Here is a 22,823-nt window from a genome sequence, read left to right as displayed (position 1 = left end):
AAAGAGGCCCAGAAGGGGGAAAAAGAGAAGAGGTATAACACTTACATTCCTTGTATTTAATTAAAAGAGAGTATAACGTAAGTTCCATTAAGGACCAAAAGAATAGACTACCACAACCACTAATGACTTGGACTTAAAATAGACTGGAACACAAAACAATAGAAAATGAAATGTGGTTTAAGCTAGCTCTGAATGGAACCTACCTAACCCGCTCTAGAAAAATTAACATCCAAAAGAATTTGATATAAACTTTGTTAACAAAATAATCTTCCAAGTAATTATGTTGTTGCCATGAATTTGTATTTGGAAAATCACAAAGGAGGAAGAAGAATACAAAGAGTAGTAGATCTTCTTTTCTTTTGCTAATTAAAAGGATTATTTATTAAAAGCAGGAGTATCATTACAACATGGGACTGATCTAAACGATGTAGTCCCTAAATAATCTTTGTGGAATATTAAGGAAACAAATAAAGGTGGCTCATTCCAAATTACGTAGCCGCATTCAGCATTTGGATGTGAGTCCCAGGTACTCTCATATTTTGCTATAGTACGCGCGACTTGATTCCCGTCGAGCAAGAATCCGCGGTCATGTGGAAGATTAACATAAGATTTGCTATCATATTTTTGTTGTGATAAGGAAATTAATACCTAGCAGTCCGTCTCCACTATCAGTGGTATTCTGTTTTTTCTGAAAGCGAGTTCCAAACCCTTGAGTAATGCTATAATTTCAGCTTGTATAGGTGTTGTGGCAACTATATTGTTTGAGAATCCATCAATCTAGTTTCCATTGGAATCTATATTTAGTTTATAGATGTTGTGTGGTGGTGGTGTCCACCTGATCGGCATTTTGATTTGATTGTATTTTTTGCTGATTTTTGTTGGTTGGTTAGGTAAGGATATTCTACCTTATTCGCCTTAAGGTGGCGTGAGGGCTTACAATTCAGAAGAAAACTTTTCTAGTGAGTCTAATTTGACTAACTTTTGGGGAATATTTACATATTAGAAATTTCACAACACTTCTGCAAATGTATAAAAATCACCAATTTCTTTTTTCCAAGTAGTATTAGTTACCCTATTAGAAGGAGGCTATACAATATAACAATATAACAAAATAAGACAAAAAGAAATTGGAAATCAACACAGGTATTGAAAAGATGTAGTTGGAGAAACACCTTTTAGTAATGGGTGTTATAGGACACCATATCGCAAAAATGTTTTATAATATAGTATATATATGAGTAAATAATATTTTTTTAGAAAAATATGTAAGGTCCATATAGCTTGAAAATAATACAAAGTAGATATCAATTTACAAGAAATCTTAAAAGCATAACTGTCCCAAATTCGAACTCACTTATGAGCACAGAATATCTCTAACTTTTCTTCATCATCCACCAGTTACACATGAAAACATTCTACGGTGGCTCCTGAAACGCACTAGTTCTTTATCCTTCGCTGGAGTGCTAATCTCCGGCGAAACTCCACCGGTATATTCCACGTGGAGGGACTGTGTTAGTCGGTGCCGGTTGTTCTCCGCCTGAAGTTCACCACCACCAGCCACCTTATCACTGGGAGTCACTTCATAATGTTTACTGTTGATGAAACCATTTGGATAGAAATTTTCAATATTATAGCTGTTATTAGCAGCACCAAAGGAGAGACATTCATATCGCCGGCGAGTTCTACTCCTCTTAATTGTCTTGTACACTAATGGAATAAGTCCTTCCATATATAAAACTTTTTCTCTTACTTCTTTTTTGTTGGTTTTGAACTTGAAAGAGACGAAGAAGAAGAAGAAAATGAATAATTTCAAGACTTTGGCTAGCTTCTTTTGTTATATATTGGGATTTGGTGGGAGTTTACCAAGTTTTCTTTTTTCTTCTTCTACCATATAACTTATCAATATCTCTTCTTTTTATTTATTTCCACATTGACTTGATCATATATCTTGCCCCCCAATCATGTCCTATTCTTGTTTTTTATTTATAATTTATTCATTCCAGAGAAAAAGCTAAGTACCTGAAAACGACAGTTTGTGCAAGTACATATTTATTTAAAGTTTTGGTGAACAAAGTAATTGGATATATGTATTTACAAAAATAGCATATACTCTTTTGAAATTAGTCGAGATGTATACAAGCTAAAGTTTTGATAAACAAAATTATCTGATATCCGTTTTGGTGAACAAAATTATCTGATATCCGTTTTTGTGGGACGTAGAACGTATCCCATAAAATTAATTGAAGTACACACAAGCTAACCGCTATTATTTAAAAAAAAAAAAAGAAGAAAAGAAAAAGAACAACAGTTTGTGAATTTAAACCTAGCTTGACTTGTTCTTTGTATGTTAATTCATTAAGAAGCACATTGATTTGGACTGTTTCTTTGCGTGCATCATTAACTTATATCATTATTCAATTAGTAAAATAATAACCTAGTTGAATGGCATTTTTCATAAGGAAAAAGATTAGTGATGCAAATTCTAGAAGGTATGACAGGATAATTGGATAAACTTCATTTTAGTTAGAGAAGGAAAAGTACAGTTTAATTAACTACTGGGAGGAATAATTTATTACTCCTACTATATTTTATGGAACACTACTTATTGCTTTATTTATCTTTTTTTAATGAATTAAAACTTCTTATTTTTCTTTTGTTGACTTAGTTAAGCTTAGGTGTATCCTCATCCAATTTGCCTCGTCAAATTGTCCTTTAGCCTCTCTTTGTCAACAGAAAACTGTGGACTATTACATTATCTTTTGAGCAAGAAAGAGTGCGTGTGTGAGCCAACAACCTTGTTTAGCTCAATTTAGAAATTGCCTAATTGTGATCTTATTTGCTATACCTCACTATGCAGATTTGAGTTTTGCCACCTGCCTTGCTCTCTACAGCTATATCGGATTTCGTTTCGCAAATAAAAGAGAATATCTTCGAGATCACTGTGATGTGGCTGAATGTATAGCAGTTCGGCCTTATAACTTAGCTTCTCCACTTTTGACACCATTGTATGTAGTTTGCTTTAGCTCAATCAATACACTACACCAATTTAGTTTTAAACAATTGCATTTGATGCGGTTTGCTCATAATTATACATAAATTTTTAAATCGGAGAAGAGTCAAAACTGTCCTTATGCTAGTTGATATAGAATAATTATACCCTCCGTTAAAGTTGGCATCAAAACTACCCTGCCGTAACCAATTTGACTCACTTATACACTTTTCTACTAACAAACTTAATTTTTGCATTTTTTATAATTTCAAATATTTTTTTATCTTAATAAAAACGCCACTTGTCCAAATTACCTTTCCCACTTTTTACTTGAGCCCCCTCCCCTCCCACACTTTTATATCTGACCCCTAGTCCATTATTTTGTCTTACTTTTTTTTTTTTTTTTTCTTACTCTTTTTTTAAATTTATTTTCAACCTCCATTAGTAGCAAACTCCATCAATACCACCCCTTAACCACACCATTGCTCCACTACCGTTTTCTCTACTACTCCCTCTCCCTACCTAATTTTCAACTAAAACACTTCCTGTAATCCTAAATCACCATTGTCCGTTTCTCTTTCAGCTCTCTTTCTCTTCAGATTTTTACCCTTTCTTTATCTTCTTCAACTTCTCCAACTTTCGTCATAGACGTTGCTCCTTCTTCTTTACCCTATCTCCTCCAATACCGATATTGCTCAGCTACCCAAAATCACCTACTAAAAATCAACGACCATACGTCACCACTAATCGAGATTATTGGTCCTCAGTAGAAACTATTAAAAATATTACCATAATTCCAAACGACGAGCTTCACCACTTCTAAGGTTGAGACTCAATTGAAACAATAATTCAGAGAAAATGTCTAATCATTGATAGAGATTGAAAAGAGAGGAAGAAAAAAGATAAGAAAAATAGAAATTAAAAAAAAAATTGGCTCAAAGTTGATGAACTATGTGAGGAAGAAGAAGTGAAAAAAAAGTAAAATTTTAATGGGGGGCTAGGGGTCCGGTGTAACAACAAGGGCGGTGAGGGAAAAAAAAAAGAGGGGGCATGTTATTAATTGGGACAATTAGCATTTTTTATGGTAAAAAAAGGATTTGAAATTATAAAAAATGCAAAATTTAAGTTTGGTAGTCGAAAAGGGTATAAGTGAGCCAAATTGGTCACGACTGAGGTAGAATTGATATCAACTTTTAATCGAGGGTATAATTTTTCTATATTTAATAGTAAAAATAATTTTGACCCTTTTTCATTTTTCAGATGTTGAAGGGCCGAAGAAAGTGCATGAAGAGAGGAATTCGAACACTCAGAAAATTAACAAAAGCAAATATAGTAACTATTACACTTTAAATCAGTCGATCATCTCTGATCCAAAAATTGAGTTAATAGCAAGTAAATCATATAAAATTATTGATTGAATAAGTGTGGCCAATCCATTTTAACTAAAATGATAGTAAATGTTGTATTTGATCTCTTGCTAGGAGTGAAATGGTATGAGTATTCTTTTTTGATTATCATCCTTCCTTAAATTAGTATTGGAGGCGACACCAGATCAAAGTAAACTCATAGAGTTCTAGAGTGAGAAAGTGTCTACCTTCTCTCCAGGACTAATCTTAACGTAATCTTTCCGTTACTTCTATTTTATTACTGTTAGATTTTCAATCTATTTTTTTCGACCTGTCTTATGTTACAAACGGTGATCTCTTGGTACGCCCAAACCCACCTCCACCACTGAAGCAGAACCACGACATACCAGTACATATGCAACAATTTATAATTATGCACCATCCTACCCAAAACCCCTCTTTAGATTTTCCTCCTCTGTCAGGCCAAAACTTCAATAGACAGATTCTCAGATTTGAACTAACTGGAGGTGTTACTCAAACCTCATAAGGGGTACTTGCAATCGACCCTCAATCGCCAAAAGGAATTGGGTTAAGTTTCTTCCCAGACCTTATGAGGTTATCAATGGTAAATCCATTGTCTTTTTTACAAAGGAAGAGAACGACATTTTAGCTCAAACTTGCAAATGAACAATTGTGGGTAAGTTTCTTCAAATTCGGTCGTCGATAGATATTATCCTAAGTGAATTTGCTAAAAGCTTCCCAGGAAAGGGAACCATCAAAATTAGGGCTTATGACATGAAACATGTGTTTATTGATTTTGACAATCTGGAAGATCATGCGAATTAAGTTCCAAGAAATTCATAATGATCGGATCAGACGTCGTGATGACGCCTAGAAAGTAGACTAAGAAATTTATACCGGAAGGAGAATCTACACATACACCAGTTTGGATTATACTTCTAGACCTTTCATGGCATTACTACGAATGAGATGCCATTTTTCGCATTATTGATCTTGTTCATATACAGGTCACTCTTGTTCGTATACAGGTCACTATGGATAAGGCTACTATATCCAAATCTAGATCCATTACTGCAAAGGTTCGTGTGGAGATTGATCTCACTAAACCTGTCCTTGAAGAAGTAAATATTGAAATCAGGAATGAAGAAAACAATCAAGAGATGTTCACTCAAAGGTGGAAATGAATCCACCCCCTCTTACTGTTTCATTGGAAAATGCAAGGTCATTGTGATAGTTCATGTAAAAAAATTCATCCGAATTTGAAAATAAAAGGAGCACAATATTGTCGCACAATAATAGTATTCACAAAAAGGTCTTGCCTACAATGGTAAACACAAGGATCAGAGAAAATTTCAAGGACCAAGCAAAAAATATAGTGCTACCACTATCATACCAAACAAGATTCTGCCAAGAGGAGAGGAGATCAATAGTAGCCAAGAGCAGACAAATGAAATAGAAATGGGAGAAAGATCCACTGATAAAGGTTGGCAAACTGGGTAAAAAAGATAGGGGCAAAGGCAATGTCACGACCCAAAATTCTAACTACGGGGCAGTGATGGCGCCTAACATCTGCTTGCTAGGCAAGCCAACATTAGCTAATCAGTTATTCAATCTAACAATTTGTAGAAGCCTATTATTGAGAAATAAGACCAAAATGCTTTGAAATACATAATAAAATCCATACACACTGTCTAGTATAATCCCAGAAACTGGTGGCACAAATGCATGAGCTGCTAAAATACTATAAACAGGGTCTGAAACAAAATACAACTGTGTGAAACGAAGTAAAACAGTAAAATAGATAGGAAGGGTTCTTCAGGTGTGCGAACGTTGTGCAGCTGTGCCTGAGTTTCTGTATAAAGACGGGTCCGAGCAATCTCCACTAAGCGCCACTGGGACCAACATCGAAATCTGCACAAGAAGTGCAGAAGTGTAATATGAGTGTAATCGACTCCATGTACTCCGTAAGTGACGAGCCTAACCTCAACGAACTAGTGACGAGGCTATGACAAGGCACTCACTATAAACCTATACGAGTATAAGTAGAAAACAACAACAGAATAGAGAAACAACAATTAACATGAAAATAAGAATAAGAAATATACAACAGAGGGCCCCAGAATATCATCACTTCTCAGTATCACTACACAATACAGTAACGGAAACCAACAACCAAGAATACCCATAATACACCTTCTCCGTTGCAGTGCACAACGTGTGTGTGTGTGTGTATATATATATATATATATATATATATATATATATATATATATATATATTATCAATATTATTGCATCATACAACCCGATCCCATATATATATATATATAACATCATTACCGTTGCAGTGAGCGACCCGATCCCATATATAATATCAGTACCGTTACGGCGTGCAAACTGGTCCCATATAAAATGAATATGTACAATATTACAACTAACTACGGTGTATCTCACATCAAAACGTAAAAGGGGTACTAAACGTATAAATTCTCTAAAACAATCCAATATAACGTAGTAAAGTAAAATAGAAGCAAGTAAGGCGAAAAAACAAGTAAAGATATAAGAAAAGTAAAATCGACTAACTAACAACATGTAAAAGCATAAAGCAAGTAAAGGTGGTCAATAAATGAAGGCATGAATACATATAAACAGATAGCAAATTGAGGCATGTAACGAATGAAGCATGAATCTAACAAGTAAATACAAGTAGCAGTTAAAGCACATGGAGCAATCAAAGCATGTAACAAGAGATAACATGGAATAAGTGATGACATGAAAGTAAATAACCCAACCCGCATACTTTAACCCATGACAGCGCATATACACTTGTCACCTTGCATATACGTTGTTCCCACACATAATTTATGTAACAAATAGACCAACAAGTCATAATTCCCTCAAATCAAAGCACACGACACTTACCTCTTTCCGGAATATAATCAATAATTAACAACGTTTTTTTCCTTTAGAACAAGCCTCCAAACTAATCGAATCTAACCAAATATTATTCAATAATTTAAAACAAGCTTTAGAAATTACCCACAAATAAAAAATATTCAATCTTGATCATAATCCGTGATTCGGACCAAATCCTGATTACCGATTCACCCCGAGCCTGGATACGTGATTTGTTTCGAAATCCGACCTCAATTCGATGTCTCAATCTCAATTTTATAAAATTCCTAAATTCTACCAAAGACCTCTAATATCTAATTTAAAATTTATAGATTTGATGACAAAATTCATGAAAAAGTTATTGAAATTGATTGAAACTTAGTTAAAGTTGCTTACCAATGAATTTGGGAAGAAATTCCTCTTCAAAAATTGCCACAATGGAATTTAGGGTTGAAAAATTGTGTAAAATGAGCTAAGTCCCGATGTTCCCAACTTATACCTAGTTGCGGATATCGTAATTGCGAATCACTAACCGCAAATGCGATCAGTGTCCCAGATGCACTGTTCTCGCAAATGCAATATAAACCTCGTATTTGAGCAACCCCCAGCCATCGCAAATGCGGTGCAAGCTTCGCATTTATGAAGCTGTCCAACATTATCGGTTATCACAAAACTGACACATGGGTCGCAAATGCGGATCACCCCCGGTTCGCAAAAGCGATGAATTCTCTGCAAAAGCGAAGACCTATCCCCTAGTTCCGACTTCGTATTTGCGAGCCTGACATCGCAAATGCGAGGCTCACAATTTCAATGAGGTCCTTGCAAATGCGAGACCTGCAACTTCACGCCAACAATAGTTGTTCCTTAGCAATTCCAAAATCAACCAAAACACATTCGAAACTTGCTTGAGCCCCTCGGGCTCCAATCTAAACATTCACAAAAGTGTAATAACATCACACAAACTTGCTCGCTAACTCAAACCATCAAAATAATATCAAATATCAAGAACTGATCATCAAAACTCAAGATTTTCAACTTTGAAACTCATTTTTTCAACTTTTAATATAATGCGCTGAAACGCCTTCAGAATCGTCAAAACACCGATCCAAGGTCGTTTACCAAAAACGTTGACCGTGGCCAACTCAAGTCATTTTTTAAATCACATTTCTTTAAAATTTCACATAATAGCTTTCCGAAAAGCGACAAGGACCACGCACGCAAGTCATATTCTTCACCTCGAAAAGGAGCTAGAACTAAAAAAAAACACATATCATATCGTCACATTCTCCACTTCTAAAAGAAATGTTCTTCCTCGAACGGACATAGAGATGTACCTGGACTAATAAAAAAGTGTGGGTATCTACTCCTCATATCGTACTCGGACTCCCACGTAGACTCTTTGATCGACTGAGCTCTCAATTGCACTTTCATAGAAGGAAAACTCTTAGATCTCAACTTTCGAACCTGTTGGTCAAGAATAGCCACCGGCTCTTCCTCATAGGTCACATGTTCATCAAGATGCACCGTAGTGGAGTCTAAAACATGTGTAATATCCTCATGGTACTTTCAAAGAATGGAAACATGAAATACCGATGTACACCTGCTAGGCTAGGAGGCAATGCAAGCCTATAAGCAATCTTCCCAACTCTCTCCAAAATATCAAACGAGCCAATAAACCTCAGTCTCAACTTTCCCTTCTTCCCAAACCGCATCACGCTCTTCATAGGCGACACTCAGAGAAGAACCTTCTCATCTTCCATGTAAGCCACATCTCAAACTTTCTGGTCCACATAACTCTTTTGCCTGGACTGAGTTGTACGAAGTCGCTCCTGAATCACCTTAACCTTCTCCAAAGCATCATGGACCAAATGAGTACCCAACATTCTAGAACCACCGAGCTCAAACCATCCAACCGAAGAAAGACATCACCTCCTATATAAGGCCTCATGCAGAGCCATCTAGATATTTGACTGATAGCTGTTGTTATAGGCGAACTCCGCTAGAGGTAAAAACCGATCCCACTGACCCCCAAAATCCATGAAGCATGCTCGCAACATATGCTCTAAAATTTTAATAGTACGCTCGGACTATCCGTCCATCTGAGGATGAAATGCGATACTCAGCTCGACCCGCATGCGCAACTCACGATGCACGGCTTTGCAAAACTGTGAAGTGAACTACGTGCCTCGATTTGAAATGATGGAAATAGGCACACCGTGCAGGCGGATAATCTCTCGGATGTAAATTTGAGCCAAATACTCTAAAGAATAGGAAGTCATCACCAGAATGAAGTGTGCGTACTTAGTCAACTAGTCCATAATAACCTAAACAACATCATATTTTCTCAAGGTCCATGGTAAGCCTACCACAAAATCTATAGTGATGCGCTCCCACTTCTACTCCGGTATCTCCAATATCTGAGTCAGCCCACCCGGTTTCTGATGCTCATACCTCACCTGTTGACAATTCAAATACCGAGAGACATGACCAGTGATATCTTTCTTCATCTTCCACCATAAATAGTGTTGTTTAAATTCATGATACATATTCATGACACCTGGGTGAATGGAATATCACGAACTGTGAGCCTTTTCAAGGATTAATTATCTCAACCCATCAACATTTGGAACACAAATCCAGCCTCGAAGCCGCATAACACCATCATTTCCAATCACAACCTTCTTAGCACCACACCGCTGAAACGTGTCTTTCAACACCAACAAGTGAGGATTATCAAACTAGCGAGCCTTAATATGCTACAACAATGATGACTGTGCCATAACACAACAAAGAACACGGCTAGGCTCCGAAACATCCAACCTCACAAACCGATTGGCCAAATCCTAAACATCCATGGATAATGGTCTCTCCATTGACGGTAAATATGAAAAATTGCCCATGCTCTCAGCCTTCCTACTCCATGCATCGGCCACTATATTGGCCTTCCCCGGATGATATAATACGGTGATATCATAGTCCTTCAGTAACTCCAACCATCTTCGTTACTACAAATTAAGATCCTTCTATTTGAACAAGTGTTGGAGACTCTGATGGTCGGTATAGACCTCACATGGAACATCTTAGAGATAGTGCCTCCAAATCTTTATCACGTGAACAATGGTTGCCAACTCCAAATCATGCACAGGGTAATTCTTCTCATGAACCTTCAACTAACGAGATGCGTAGGCGATCAACCTACCGTCCTACATTAATATCGCACCAAGTCCAATACGCAATGCATCATAATACACAGTGTAAGATCCTGAACCTGTAGGTAACACTAATACTAGGGTTGTAGTCAATGCAGTCTTGAGCTCTGAAAGCTCACCTCACACTTGCCAGACCATCTGAATAGAAGAAAACCCTCCACGAGCCAGCGATAGTAACCCGCAAACCCAAGAAGTTCTGTATCTCTCTGACTGAAGTAGGTCTAGGTCAGTTCTGAACTACCTCGATCTTCTTTGGATCCACTTTGATACCCTCGGACGACACAACACGACCCAAAAAGGCAACCAAGTCTAACCAGAACTCTCACTTCGAAAACTAGACATATAACTAACGATTCTTCAAAGTCTGAAGTACAACCCATAGGTATTGATCATGCTCCTCTCGACTGTGGGAGTAAACTAAAATATCATCAATGAAGACAATCTTGAAGGAATCCATCAATTATCCAAGCCAAATAACATCACCAAGAACTCGTAATGACCATATAGAGTCTGAAAAGTTGTCTTAAGTACATCTGATGCCCTAATCTTCACCGTGGCACCCTGAAGCTGATCAAATAAGCCATTAATCCTTGGCAACGAATACTTGTTCTTGATAGTGAACTTGTTCAATATCTGATAATCTATGCATATCCTCGTCGATCCGTCATTTTTCTTCACAAACAACACCGGCGCACCCCAAAGAAAAATACTCAATCTAATGAATTCCTTATCAAGAAAATCTTGCAACTGCTCCTTAAATTCTTTCAACTCAACTAGAGCCATATGGTATGGTGGAATAGAAATAGGCTAAGTGCCCGGAACCAAGTCAATGCAAAAGTCGATATCCCTGTAGGGTGACATAACCCACAAATATGTAGGAAATACCCCTAGAAACTCATGCACCACCAGTACCGAATCCATAGAAGGCACCTCGGCACTAGATTCATGGATATAAGCCAAATACGCCAAACACCGCTTCTCAACCATACGCTGAGTGACCAAGAGTCCCTCTCTACTCCAATCTAGGCAACCCTAGCATGGCTAACGTCACGGTCTTGGCATGACAATCCAAGGTAGCGTGATACAAGAACAACCAATCCGTACCAAGAATAATCACAAAATACACCATCTCCAATAATAGAAGATTAGTTGCGGTATCGTACCCATTAAAAGTAACAACACAAGACCTATACTCCCGATCAACTACTATAAAATCTCCAACCGGTGTAGACACAAAAATAGGAACATCGAGGGAATCACGTGGCATACTCAAATAAAAAGCAAAATATGAAAACACACAAGAATATATAGAACCCAGATCAAACAACACAGAATTATCTCTATGATAGACTAAGATAATACCTGTATATAACTACAGTGGATGACTCTGCCTCAGATCTAGCTGGAAAAACATAACAATGGGGCTGAGCCCCACCAACCTGACCTCCACCTCTCTCACTGGCTGGCCTCCACCTCTAACAATCTGACCACTACCTTAAGCTACCTGACCCCTGCCTCTAGCTGGCTGAGCGGGTAGTGGAGCAACCACTGCCGAAATCATGGAATGAGTACCCTGTTGTGGCATATTGCTCTAAAGTCTAGGACAATACCTCCTGATATGACCCATACCTCCATACTCAAAGCACTCTCTCAACTGGAGTGGATGTTAAATCTAACACTGACCCTGACGGCCCGAATAACAATTGTGATGACTCTGAATCGGTGGTGCACTAATGGGAGCTGGAGGTGCACTGAATGTTAGCTACTCAGGATGAGACCCATAAGCACCACGACTGCCTGAAGCACCATGTGTAACCAACCTGTAGATCTGACTGAACCGGCCTGATAGGATGGCCTCTACCAAATAAACCCCTTCCACCAGACGAGGCACCACTGAATCCTCCAAAATAACGGGGCCTCTTGTTAGAGGTCATCTCCCTAGCCTGGCCCCTGTTGTTCTCGATCCTCCTGGAGATCTCTGCAACCTTAGTAAAAGAAATATCATCCTCGGTCTCTTTGGCCATCTGCAGCCTGATGCCATATGTAAGGCCATCTATGAATCTCCTCACCCTCTCCTTCTTAGTAGGGATCAGGATAGTTGCATAGCATGATAAATTCACAAATTTGGTTTCATACTGAGTAACGGTCATGCTACCTTGCTGAAGGCACTCAAACTGACTGCGCAAGTTCACTTTATGAGTAAAGGGGATGAACTTCTCTAAGAAAAACTGTGAGAACTGATCCCATATGAGAGGAGGTGAACTTGGTGGGTTGTCTTGAACATACACCTACTACCACCTCTTGACAAAACCATGCATCTCAAACACTATGAAGTCAACTCCGTTAGACTCCATTATACCTATGTTGCGCAATTTCATATGACAATGGTCTAAGAAATCCTAGGGGTCATCAGAAAATGTACCACTAATGTGGGGGGAAACAACTTGGTGAGCTTGTGCAACATTTTCAGCCCCTCGATTGACATCGCGGGTCTTTCCCTGGGTTGTGTAGCAGCACCAGAGAGAGTTGCCCTAACAGGTAGATTTGTTGGGGTCTAATACCTGTAATACATCTACTTTGGAGTGTGAGTAGAGGGAGTCTGGGATCCTCTCCCAGCTTGAGAGACGACTGGTTCCATAGGGAATATACCATCATGTGCCATACTCTCCATCAGGCCAACCATGCGGACTAAGGCGTCTTGAAGCACTCGGGTAGCAATGAACCCCTCTGGGATCTAAGTTGGTCCAACTGGCTCAGTTGGGATAAGGATCTCCTCCTCCTGCTCCATCTGAGGCTCAACTGTCTCTGATGCACGTGCTCTAGGCTGAGCTCTGCCTCTACCTCTAGCCCTACATCTGCCCCGGACTCTACCCGTGGTAGTGGCTGCAACCTGGGGCTCCGGCTTCTGATCAGCTGTAGATGCCGTATGTGTTCTTACCATTTGTGAGAGAATAAGAGAATAAGGATTCAAACCCAATGGTAGAATAAAGTTTCACGATTCAGAAAAAAAGAAAGTGAGATTTCCTAAAGCCTTATAGCCTCTAGAAGATTTACAGACGTCTCTATACCGATCCTCAAGACTCTACTAAGCTTGCTCATGACTCGTGAGACATAGGTAACCTAGTGCTCTAATACCAACTTATCATGACCTAAAATATCAACTATGAGGTCGTGATGGCGCCTAACGTACGCTTTTTAGGCAAGCCAACATTAGCTAAACAGTTATTCAATTTAACAATTTTCAAAAGTAAATTATTAAGAAATAAGGCTGAAATGCTTCGAAATACATAATAAAATACATACACGTTGTCTAGTCTAATCCCTGAAGCTGGTGTCACAAATGCATGAGCTGCTAAAATACTACAAATAGGGTCAAAAATAAAATACAACTGTCTGAAATGAAGTAAAGTGTAGTATGAGTACAACCGACCCCATGTACTCCGTAAGTACCGAGCCTAACCTCAAAGAAGTAGTGACAAGGCTATGACAAGTCACTCACTATAAACCTATACAAGTATAAGTAGAAAACAACAACAGAATAGAAAAACAACAATTAACATGAAAACCGAAATAAGAAATACACAACTGAGGGCCCCAGAATATCATCACTTCTTAGTATCACTACACAATACAGTAATGGAAACCAACAACCAAGAATATCCATAATACACCTTCTCCGTTGCGGCGCGCAACCTGATCCCATATATATAATATAAATATCGTGCGACGTGCAACACAATCTTATACATAATGTCAACACCGTTGTAACGTGCAATCCATCCCATATATATATATATATATATATATATATATATATATATATATATATAAAACATCAATACTGTTACAGTGTGCAATCAGATCCGATATATAATATACCATTATGGCCTATAATCCGATCCTATATATAATGTGAATGTACAATACTACAACTAACTACGGCATATCTCACATCATAACGCAAAAAAAGGTACTAAGCGTATAAATTCTCTAAGACAATCAAATATAACGTAGTAAAGTGAAATAGAAGCAAGTAAGACGAATAAATAAGTAAAGATATAAGACAAGTAAAAATGACTAACTAACAACATGTAAAAGCATAGAGCAAGTAAAGGCGGTCAATAAATGAACGCATGGAAACATATAGCAAATTGAGGCATGTAACGAATGAAGCATGAATCTAACAAGTAAACACATGTAGCAGTTAAAGCACTAAAGGAGTAATAACATTTATTAAAAGAAAGCATGATAGAAAAGAAAATATGCACTTAAGTGGCCCACCTGCATGTTTGAACTCATGAAATCGCATATACACTTGTCACCTTACATATACATCGTCCCCACACATAAATCAAGTAGCAAATAGATCAAACAAGTCCTAATTCCATCAACTCAAGGTTAACCACGACACTTACCTCTTTCTGGAACACAATCAACAATCAACCATATTTTTTTCTTTAGAACAAGCCTCCAAACCGATCGAGTCTAACCAAATATTGTTCAAATAATTCAAAACAAGCTTTAGAAACTACTCACGAATGAAAAAGTTTCAATCTTGATCATAATTGAAAAGGTCAACAAAAAGTCAACCCAGGCTCACGTGGTCAAAATCCGAGATTCAGACCAAATCTTGATAACCCGTTCACCCCCGAGCCCGGACACATGATTTGTTTCGAAATCTGACCTCAATTCGAGGTCTAAATCTCAATTTTAAAATTTTGCTAAATTATACCAGAAGCCCTAATTTCTACTTTAAAATTCATCTATTTGATGATAACATTAATGAAAAAGTAATTGAAATTGATTGAAAACTAATTAAAGTTGCTTACCAATGAATTTGAGAAGAAATTTCTCATCAAAAATCGCCTCTATGGAGTTTAGGGTTGAAAAATGGTGTAAAATAAGTTAAGTCTTAATTTTCCAAACTTTTACCCTGTTGTGATATTCGCAAATGTGAACTACTGATCGCAAATGCGACCAGTGTCCCAGCAGCACTATTGTCGCAAATGTGACATAAACCTCGCATTTGCGAAGCCCCCATCCATCGCAAATGCGGTGAAAGCTTCATATTTGCGAAGCTGTCCAATATTACCAGTTATCGCAAATGCGATGACTTCTACGCAAGAGCGAAGATCCAGCCCCAGTTCCTACTTTGCATTTGCGAGCCTGACATTGTAAATGCGAGGCTCGCAATTGCGATAAGGTCCTCGCAAATGCGAGACCTACAACTTCACACGAGAAACAATTGTTCCTCACCAATGCCAGAATCAACCAAAACACATCAAAAACTCACCGAGCCCCTCAGATTCCAATAGAATATTCACACAAATTTGCTCGCTAACTCAAATCATCAAAATAACATCAAATATCAAGAATCAATCATCAAAACCAAGATTTTCAACTTTGAAATTCATTTTCCAACTTTTCACATAATACACTAAAATGCCCTAGGGTCACCCGAGACCCCAACCCAACATACATACAAGTCCAAAAATATCATACGAACCTATCAGAATCGACAAAATATCGATCCAAGGTCGTTTGCCAAAAATGTTGACCATGGTCAACTCAAGTCATTTTTAAGGCCAAAATCACATTTTCTTTAAAATTTCACATAATAACTTTTGTAAAGATGACATGGACCACGCACGCAAGTCATAAATCATTAAATAAAGCTAACAGAGGTCTCGAAACACACAAAAAAAGCTAGTACTCAAAATGATCTATCGGGTCATCACATGCAATAGCTACAACAATGTCAATACAAATAATGCCAAATATACGGCAATCCAGTTTAGAGACCTCAAAACCAAAAATCTTGATGCTGAAAAGGGAGGAACACAAACTCCTAAAATAGAGACTACTACCACTACTATTGTAGTAACTCACAATTCAAAAGGCTAGGTGGAAAGTATGGATGTAGTGAAATCTGACAACAACTACAATGATCAACATGAGAGCAACAAGATCAACCATATGAAAATAAAATATACTAGTCTGGATAAAAAATATTGGACTCTAAACAAAGGAACAAAATAAAATAATATTCAAAAGAACAAGACCAATGCTATTAGATCAACGTAGGACAAGAAAACTATCTTCCCAGAAGCAAAAGAAGAGGATACAAAAATGGACCTGTCGCTACTTACAAGTTCAAGAAGGAAAAGATATGTTGAGAAAATCTAAAAAATTCACTTCCAAAGCCTTCATTCCTCCCGATGTCTCCTTAGGAAATAAAGAACAACTACAACATCATAACTACCAGCAGATTCCTCCACTATTTGGATTGAAGTGAATGCTCATACCAATAATATTCCCAAGAAGGAAAGATAGTGTTACTAATAAAGAATATAATGGAAACATTGAACCAGTCCCATATATTCGATCAATATCATAAATGCTAAAGCTCACAATATGGAAGAGAATTATTTTTTGACGATACTGCTTACAAAGACTGTGCAACAGATATCGCTATGGATAACTCATCGGAAGATTATGACTCCTCTAAGTCTGATGATGAGCTTATTAGAAAGACTAGAGATCTTTTGAGTCTGGAATATGTGGCCAATACTCCCACACAATTAAAAAAATATTACTTACTACAATAATATATCTCCCAAAAATAGTTTCAAAACCTCTGATAAGAAATTTATTCCCCCATCTATGGTGATAACAGACAACAAAGGCTGTAGACAAAACATAACCCGTAATGTTTCTAATGATTACCACACTTTAATGGAATATTAGGAGGATATGATCTCAAGGGGATACTGAAAGACTCCGTATCATTAAGAATGAGCATAAAATCCATATGTTCCTGCAGGAACCTATGGTAGGTGCTAGAAAAATTGAGAAATTCAAAACCAAGTTGGGATACCAATCCTGCTTTCACAACTGCACTAATAAGATTTGAATTTTCTAGTTTTCAGATTGTACTCTTGATGTAGTGGAAGACAAGGATCAAAATTTATTGGTTCACATAACTCAATCACAAAGCCCCGTTCCTTTTTATATATTTGTTGCTTATGCTAAATGTGATGAACAACTAAGGAATGTACTTTGTGATGAATTGAAAACCATATCCAACAGAATTACTAGACCTTGAGGAGTTGTTGGTTACTTCAATGTATCACTTATACTAAAGAAAAGATTGGAGGAAGACCCAGCTTTCAATTTATATCATGCTTAACTGACTGTGATCTTCAAGATGTATGTTTTCTTGGATCGTTATTACATAGGGTGATAATAGAGATTCTCCTAACAACATATGGAAGAGGCTTGACAGGCTTGTATACAACTCAGATTGGTTCGACCAATTTAGGGAAAGCTCAGTGACTCAATTGTCTAGATCTTGTTCTGATCATGCACCTTTTCTCATAACTTACAAAGTCAGTAATATTGATTATATTAGATACTTTAAATTTCTCAATATATGGACTGATCATGACAACTTCTTGCAGGTGGTTCAACAGGCTTGGGATAAGGTGGCAGGAAATCTTCTCTACATCCTCGTTAGAAATCTAGAAGAAGATTTCTTAGATAATAACAACCAAGAAACATATGAACCTCTCTAAAGCCAGAGCTAAATTTACCAAGTTCTTAAAGCTCCAAGATAGTATCCTGAGGTAGAAGGCTAGAGTCAAATGGTCAAAGAGATGCCACTACAACTTTCTTTCATGGTGTCATTAAGAACAAGATAAAAAGGCTAATGATTCAGAAGATCAAAGATATTGAGGGTAACTGAGTGAAAGGTAAATCGTGTCGTAGGAAAAAAAATGAATCGGAAAAAAGATTTATTTTTTTTATTGAATTGAACGTGTTCCTTCATTTTGACTAATTTAGTATTTGCAGTTTTCCAAAGTCTCAAATTTAGGGCTTGGTTCCGTCTTTGTTTCGTAGTAAATTTATGGATTTGAATACTTCTAACACAAAAGATATTGTTGATGCTGCCCTCAATTATTTTGAGCACTTGTTCACTGCTGAAAGAAGTTCAGGATGACATCAGGGTACTGAATATGGTTAACAAAATAGTGTCAAATGAAGATAACATTGCATTGACTACTAGCCCTATCCTCCAAGAAGTTATGGTCTCTTTTTCTCTATTGATCAAGATAGCTCTCCTGATCCTGATGGCTTGACTGGTAGGTTCTACCAAATATATTGGAGCATTATCGTAGAAGATCTCTATAGAGCAGTAGTATCCTTTTTCTAGGGAGCTACTCTTCCTAAAAAAATTCGCATACTCGTATAGTTACGATTCCTAAAGTTGAAGCACCACAGAGTTTCTCTGACATAAGATCTATCAGTTTATGTAATGTCTCTAGCAAAATCATTGCCAAGGTGATTAATTCTAGGTTAACCAAAATTGTTCCTAGAATTGTCACTCAAAATCAAAATGGTTTTTGTTAAAGGCAGGGCCATTACTGAAAATATCATATTGGCATAAGAAATCATCAATGATATTCGAAAGATAAGGAAATGAGCCAATGTGGTTATCAAACTAGACATGGCCAAGACATATGATAGAGTTTCATGATCTTTTATATGTTTTATACTTAGAAAACTTGGATTCGTAGAAGAATGGATTGATCTCATATACATATTTATCTGTAACAACTGGTATTCCCTTCTTGTTAATGGTAGCAAGCAGGGTTTCTTTAAAGCTGGAAGAGGTCTCAAGTAGGGAGACCCTCTTTCCCCCTCTCTTTTTATTCTAACTGCTGAATTATACTCTTAAATGCTTAACAATGTTCATTCTAACAATAGATATTGTCACGACCCAAAATCCAAATAGTCGTGATGGCACCTAACCCAACCCGCTAGGTAAGCTAACTTTCAATTATCCAATTTCAATAACAATTATTAAAGCAATTTAAGTAAATAATTATGTTAACCTTATACATTCCCCAAGAACTGGTAGTACAAATCATGAGCTTCTAAGAATAGAGTATACAAAGCGGAAATGAAATAAATACATAGTCTGTCTGAATAGTACATAAACAGAGCTTTTATAAAATCTAAGGCTACCCTGAACAAGGGGCAGCTACAGCAGGAACGCAGGTACATCTTCAAGTCCCGCAACCATCGAGCACAACAATAACAAAAGCCAACATCTGCACGCAATGTGCAGAATTGTAGTATCAGTATAACCAACCCCATGTACACAGTAAGTAACAAATCTAGCCGTAGGTTGTAAGTAGTGACGAGCTTCTACTAAGGTCGGGTCCAAAATCAATAGTCCACAATAATCCATAACAATATAAAGCAAATAATACCAGAAGTAACTCAGGGATAAAATACTCAGCCAAATAATGATTTCAAAAAAATATAGTAGTTCTTTCTTTCAAATATATCAGTGAAAACCCAAATCATTTGCCGAAGTTGCCAATAATATGAATAGTTTGAAAACAATAAATTTCTCCAAAAAACTTCTCAATAATAAATAATATATTTTATTTTCCTTCCGGATAATCCGTGTAAAACAAATGCACCACTATGCCCATCTGTCAAAATGTGTGAGAAATCATGAATGATGTGATGTCGTACAGCATGAGGAAAAAAAATATATCTCTATGCCTGTATGATTTGTGTGCATGCCAATGCGATGCAATTCAGTGATAAAATCATAAACAACCCCTCGGGCAAAACATCACTCATATACAGCCCCACGGGCAAACCTCACAGTCACTCGTGCCACTCGGGCATACCTCACAATCACTCTTGCCACTCGGTCATACCACACAATCACTCTTGCAATTCGGGCATACCTAACAATCACGCATGCCTCCCAGTCACTCAGCATTCGGCACTCGACACTCGCACTCAGTAGGTACCTGCGCTCACTGGGTGTGTGTACAGATTCCGGAGGGGCTCCTTCAGCCCAAGCGCTATAATCTGCACGGACAACTCACGTGCTGCACGTACAACTCATGTTCTATAATAATAAAGTATGCTACAGGCGGGCAGCCCCGATCCACACTCGTCCTCACAATCAGGCCCTCGGCCGATATCAAACATATTACGGCGTGCGGCCTGATCCCATAAATATGTAACATGTTGCGGCGTGCAGCCCGATCCCATAAATATGTAACATAAATCAGGCCCTCGGCCTCACTCGGTCATAAACCTCTCAAGCCACTCGGGCATTTCAGTAAAACAGGGCATTCGGCCTAAAACATTTATATGCATCAAATTAGAGTCACAAAACTGAGTTATGCTATGCAATGAAATGAATATGACTGAGTATGAATTTTCAATTTAACACAATAATTCACAGCAATATGACCTCTGAGGGTCCCAATAATACTGGCACATAGCCTCAACATTATTTTTAGTATGCTTTTCAGCTCAATTTCTTTAACACATAAAACTGCATGGAAAATGCCAAGATTATTTAACTATAAAATTCCACAGAAACAATTATGTCACAATTTCTATAGTGCGCGTCCACACGCCCGTCACCTAGCATGTGCGTCACCTCCCAAAATTCACAAAATACATATATTCAGGGTTCATACCCTCAACTCCAAGATTAGAAGAGTTACTTACCTCGAACATGCCGAATCCAATGTCGAGCAAGCTAAACAATGCTCCAGAAATCCCATAATACGCGTATCAACTCTCGAACAGCTCGAATCTACCACAATTAATTTTATTCAGTCCACACAATTCATAGGAATTAATTTCATATCAAAATGCTAATATTTTCCAAAAATCTGAAATTACGCCCCAAAAATATCTGTAGGGCCCACGTCTCAAGCATTTTGCTAATTCCTTCGCACATGCGGCCTCGCAGATGCGGCAAATTCCTCGCACCTGCGAGCATTGCCCAGTCCCACTCTTGGCCGCTTCTGCGACTGATCTCGCACACATGCGGCTTCGCACCTGCGATCAAAAGCTTCACAGGTGCGATCACACCAGTAGGCAGCAGTTCCAGAAATGTTTCAAGTTGAATTTGATCCGTCAACCATCCGAAACTCACCCGAGCCACTCGGGACCCCGTCCAAATACACCAACAAGTTCTAAAACACACCACGGACCTACTCGAGGTCTCAAATCACATCAAACAACCTCAAAAATATGAACTACACATGGATTCAAGCCTAATAAATTTTAAAATTTCCAACTTCTATAAACGATGCCGAACCCTATTAAATCACGTCCGATTGACTACAAATTTTGCACACAAGTCACATTTCACACTACAAACCTATTCAAATTTCCGAAATCGGATTCTGACCCCGATATCAAAAAGTCAAACCCCCGGTCAAACTTCCTAAAAATTCAACTTTCGTCAATTCAAGCCAAATTCCACTACGGACCTCCAAATAATTTTCTAGGCCCGGTCCTAAGTCCAAAATCACCATACGGAGCTATTGGAATCATCAAAATTCGAATCCGGGGTCATTTACACATAAGTCGACATCCGGTCACTATTTTAACTTAAGCTTTAAACCTTGGAACTAAGTGTTCCAATTCATTCCAAAACCTCACCGGATCCGAACCAATTGCCCCGGCAAGTCACACAACAATTATAAAGCACACTTTGAGCAGTAAATGGGAAAACAGGATTGTAATACTCAAAATGACCGGTCGAGTCATTACATTCTCCCCCACTTAAACATACGTCCGTCCTCGAACGTGCCAAGAGTTGTTTCCAAGCTATCAAATCACAGTTCCATCTTACCACACACATACCCGGGGTTGAACCCACGTCACCCTATTTTATATGAGCTTGACAACACAATACAACTAAAATCATTGATTTAACTTTAGCCCATAAACCTTGGAATTTAATTTCCAACCTTTAGAATTTCTTTCAAGATACGAATCTTACATTTACACCCTGTATGAGTCTGAACAAGTTGTATCAAGCCATAACCATAACCATAACCACGGACACAATCACCTAATATATTACACAACTCGCATGCTCATAGCACCATTCCTGACCACAGTGACTACTCCAAAACCAACCAAATACTAGTATTAAACCCATATCGAACCAAACCTCATCCCAAAACCTTCGTACATTGTTGATAGTAAAAGAAACACGTGAAATTTCATGACCACTTACCAGATCAACAAGTCACGGAACTCTCTCGCCCCAACCAGAACCATAATCGCTTTTTGAGCCGACTTTCAATATCATCCTTCCGAACATACCGTAATCGAACCTGATAGTACCCATTCTAGGTCCAATGACCTTATATTACTAAACACAACTATTCCACGGACATGCCGCACCAATATAACTCAGAGCCACAGCCCATGCCATCCGTGCACCAATATGCAACAATTCAAATGTACTCAGTCGTGAAAATGACTCAAATGAGAGAACTGCCTCGCAAGATTAACAAGTACA

The 22,823-nt window shown here is 37.9% G+C and overlaps 1 protein-coding gene across 1 annotated transcript; it reads right to left on the bottom strand.

Annotated features, from left to right (window-relative positions):
- Positions 1-1,387: 1,387 nt before the first annotated feature.
- Positions 1,388-1,729, bottom strand: LOC107806912 (uncharacterized). The gene has a single exon (XM_016631186.2). It carries the CDS (start codon positions 1,727-1,729, stop codon positions 1,388-1,390), a length of 342 nt encoding a protein of 113 aa, XP_016486672.1.
- Positions 1,730-22,823: the final 21,094 nt, after the last annotated feature.

Source organism: Nicotiana tabacum, chromosome 24 (assembly GCF_000715075.1).
Source record: "Nicotiana tabacum cultivar K326 chromosome 24, ASM71507v2, whole genome shotgun sequence".
Taxonomy (NCBI): domain Eukaryota; kingdom Viridiplantae; phylum Streptophyta; class Magnoliopsida; order Solanales; family Solanaceae; genus Nicotiana; species Nicotiana tabacum.
The sequence above is the reverse complement of the archived record's forward strand: the minus strand, read 5'-3'. Positions and strand labels throughout refer to the sequence as shown.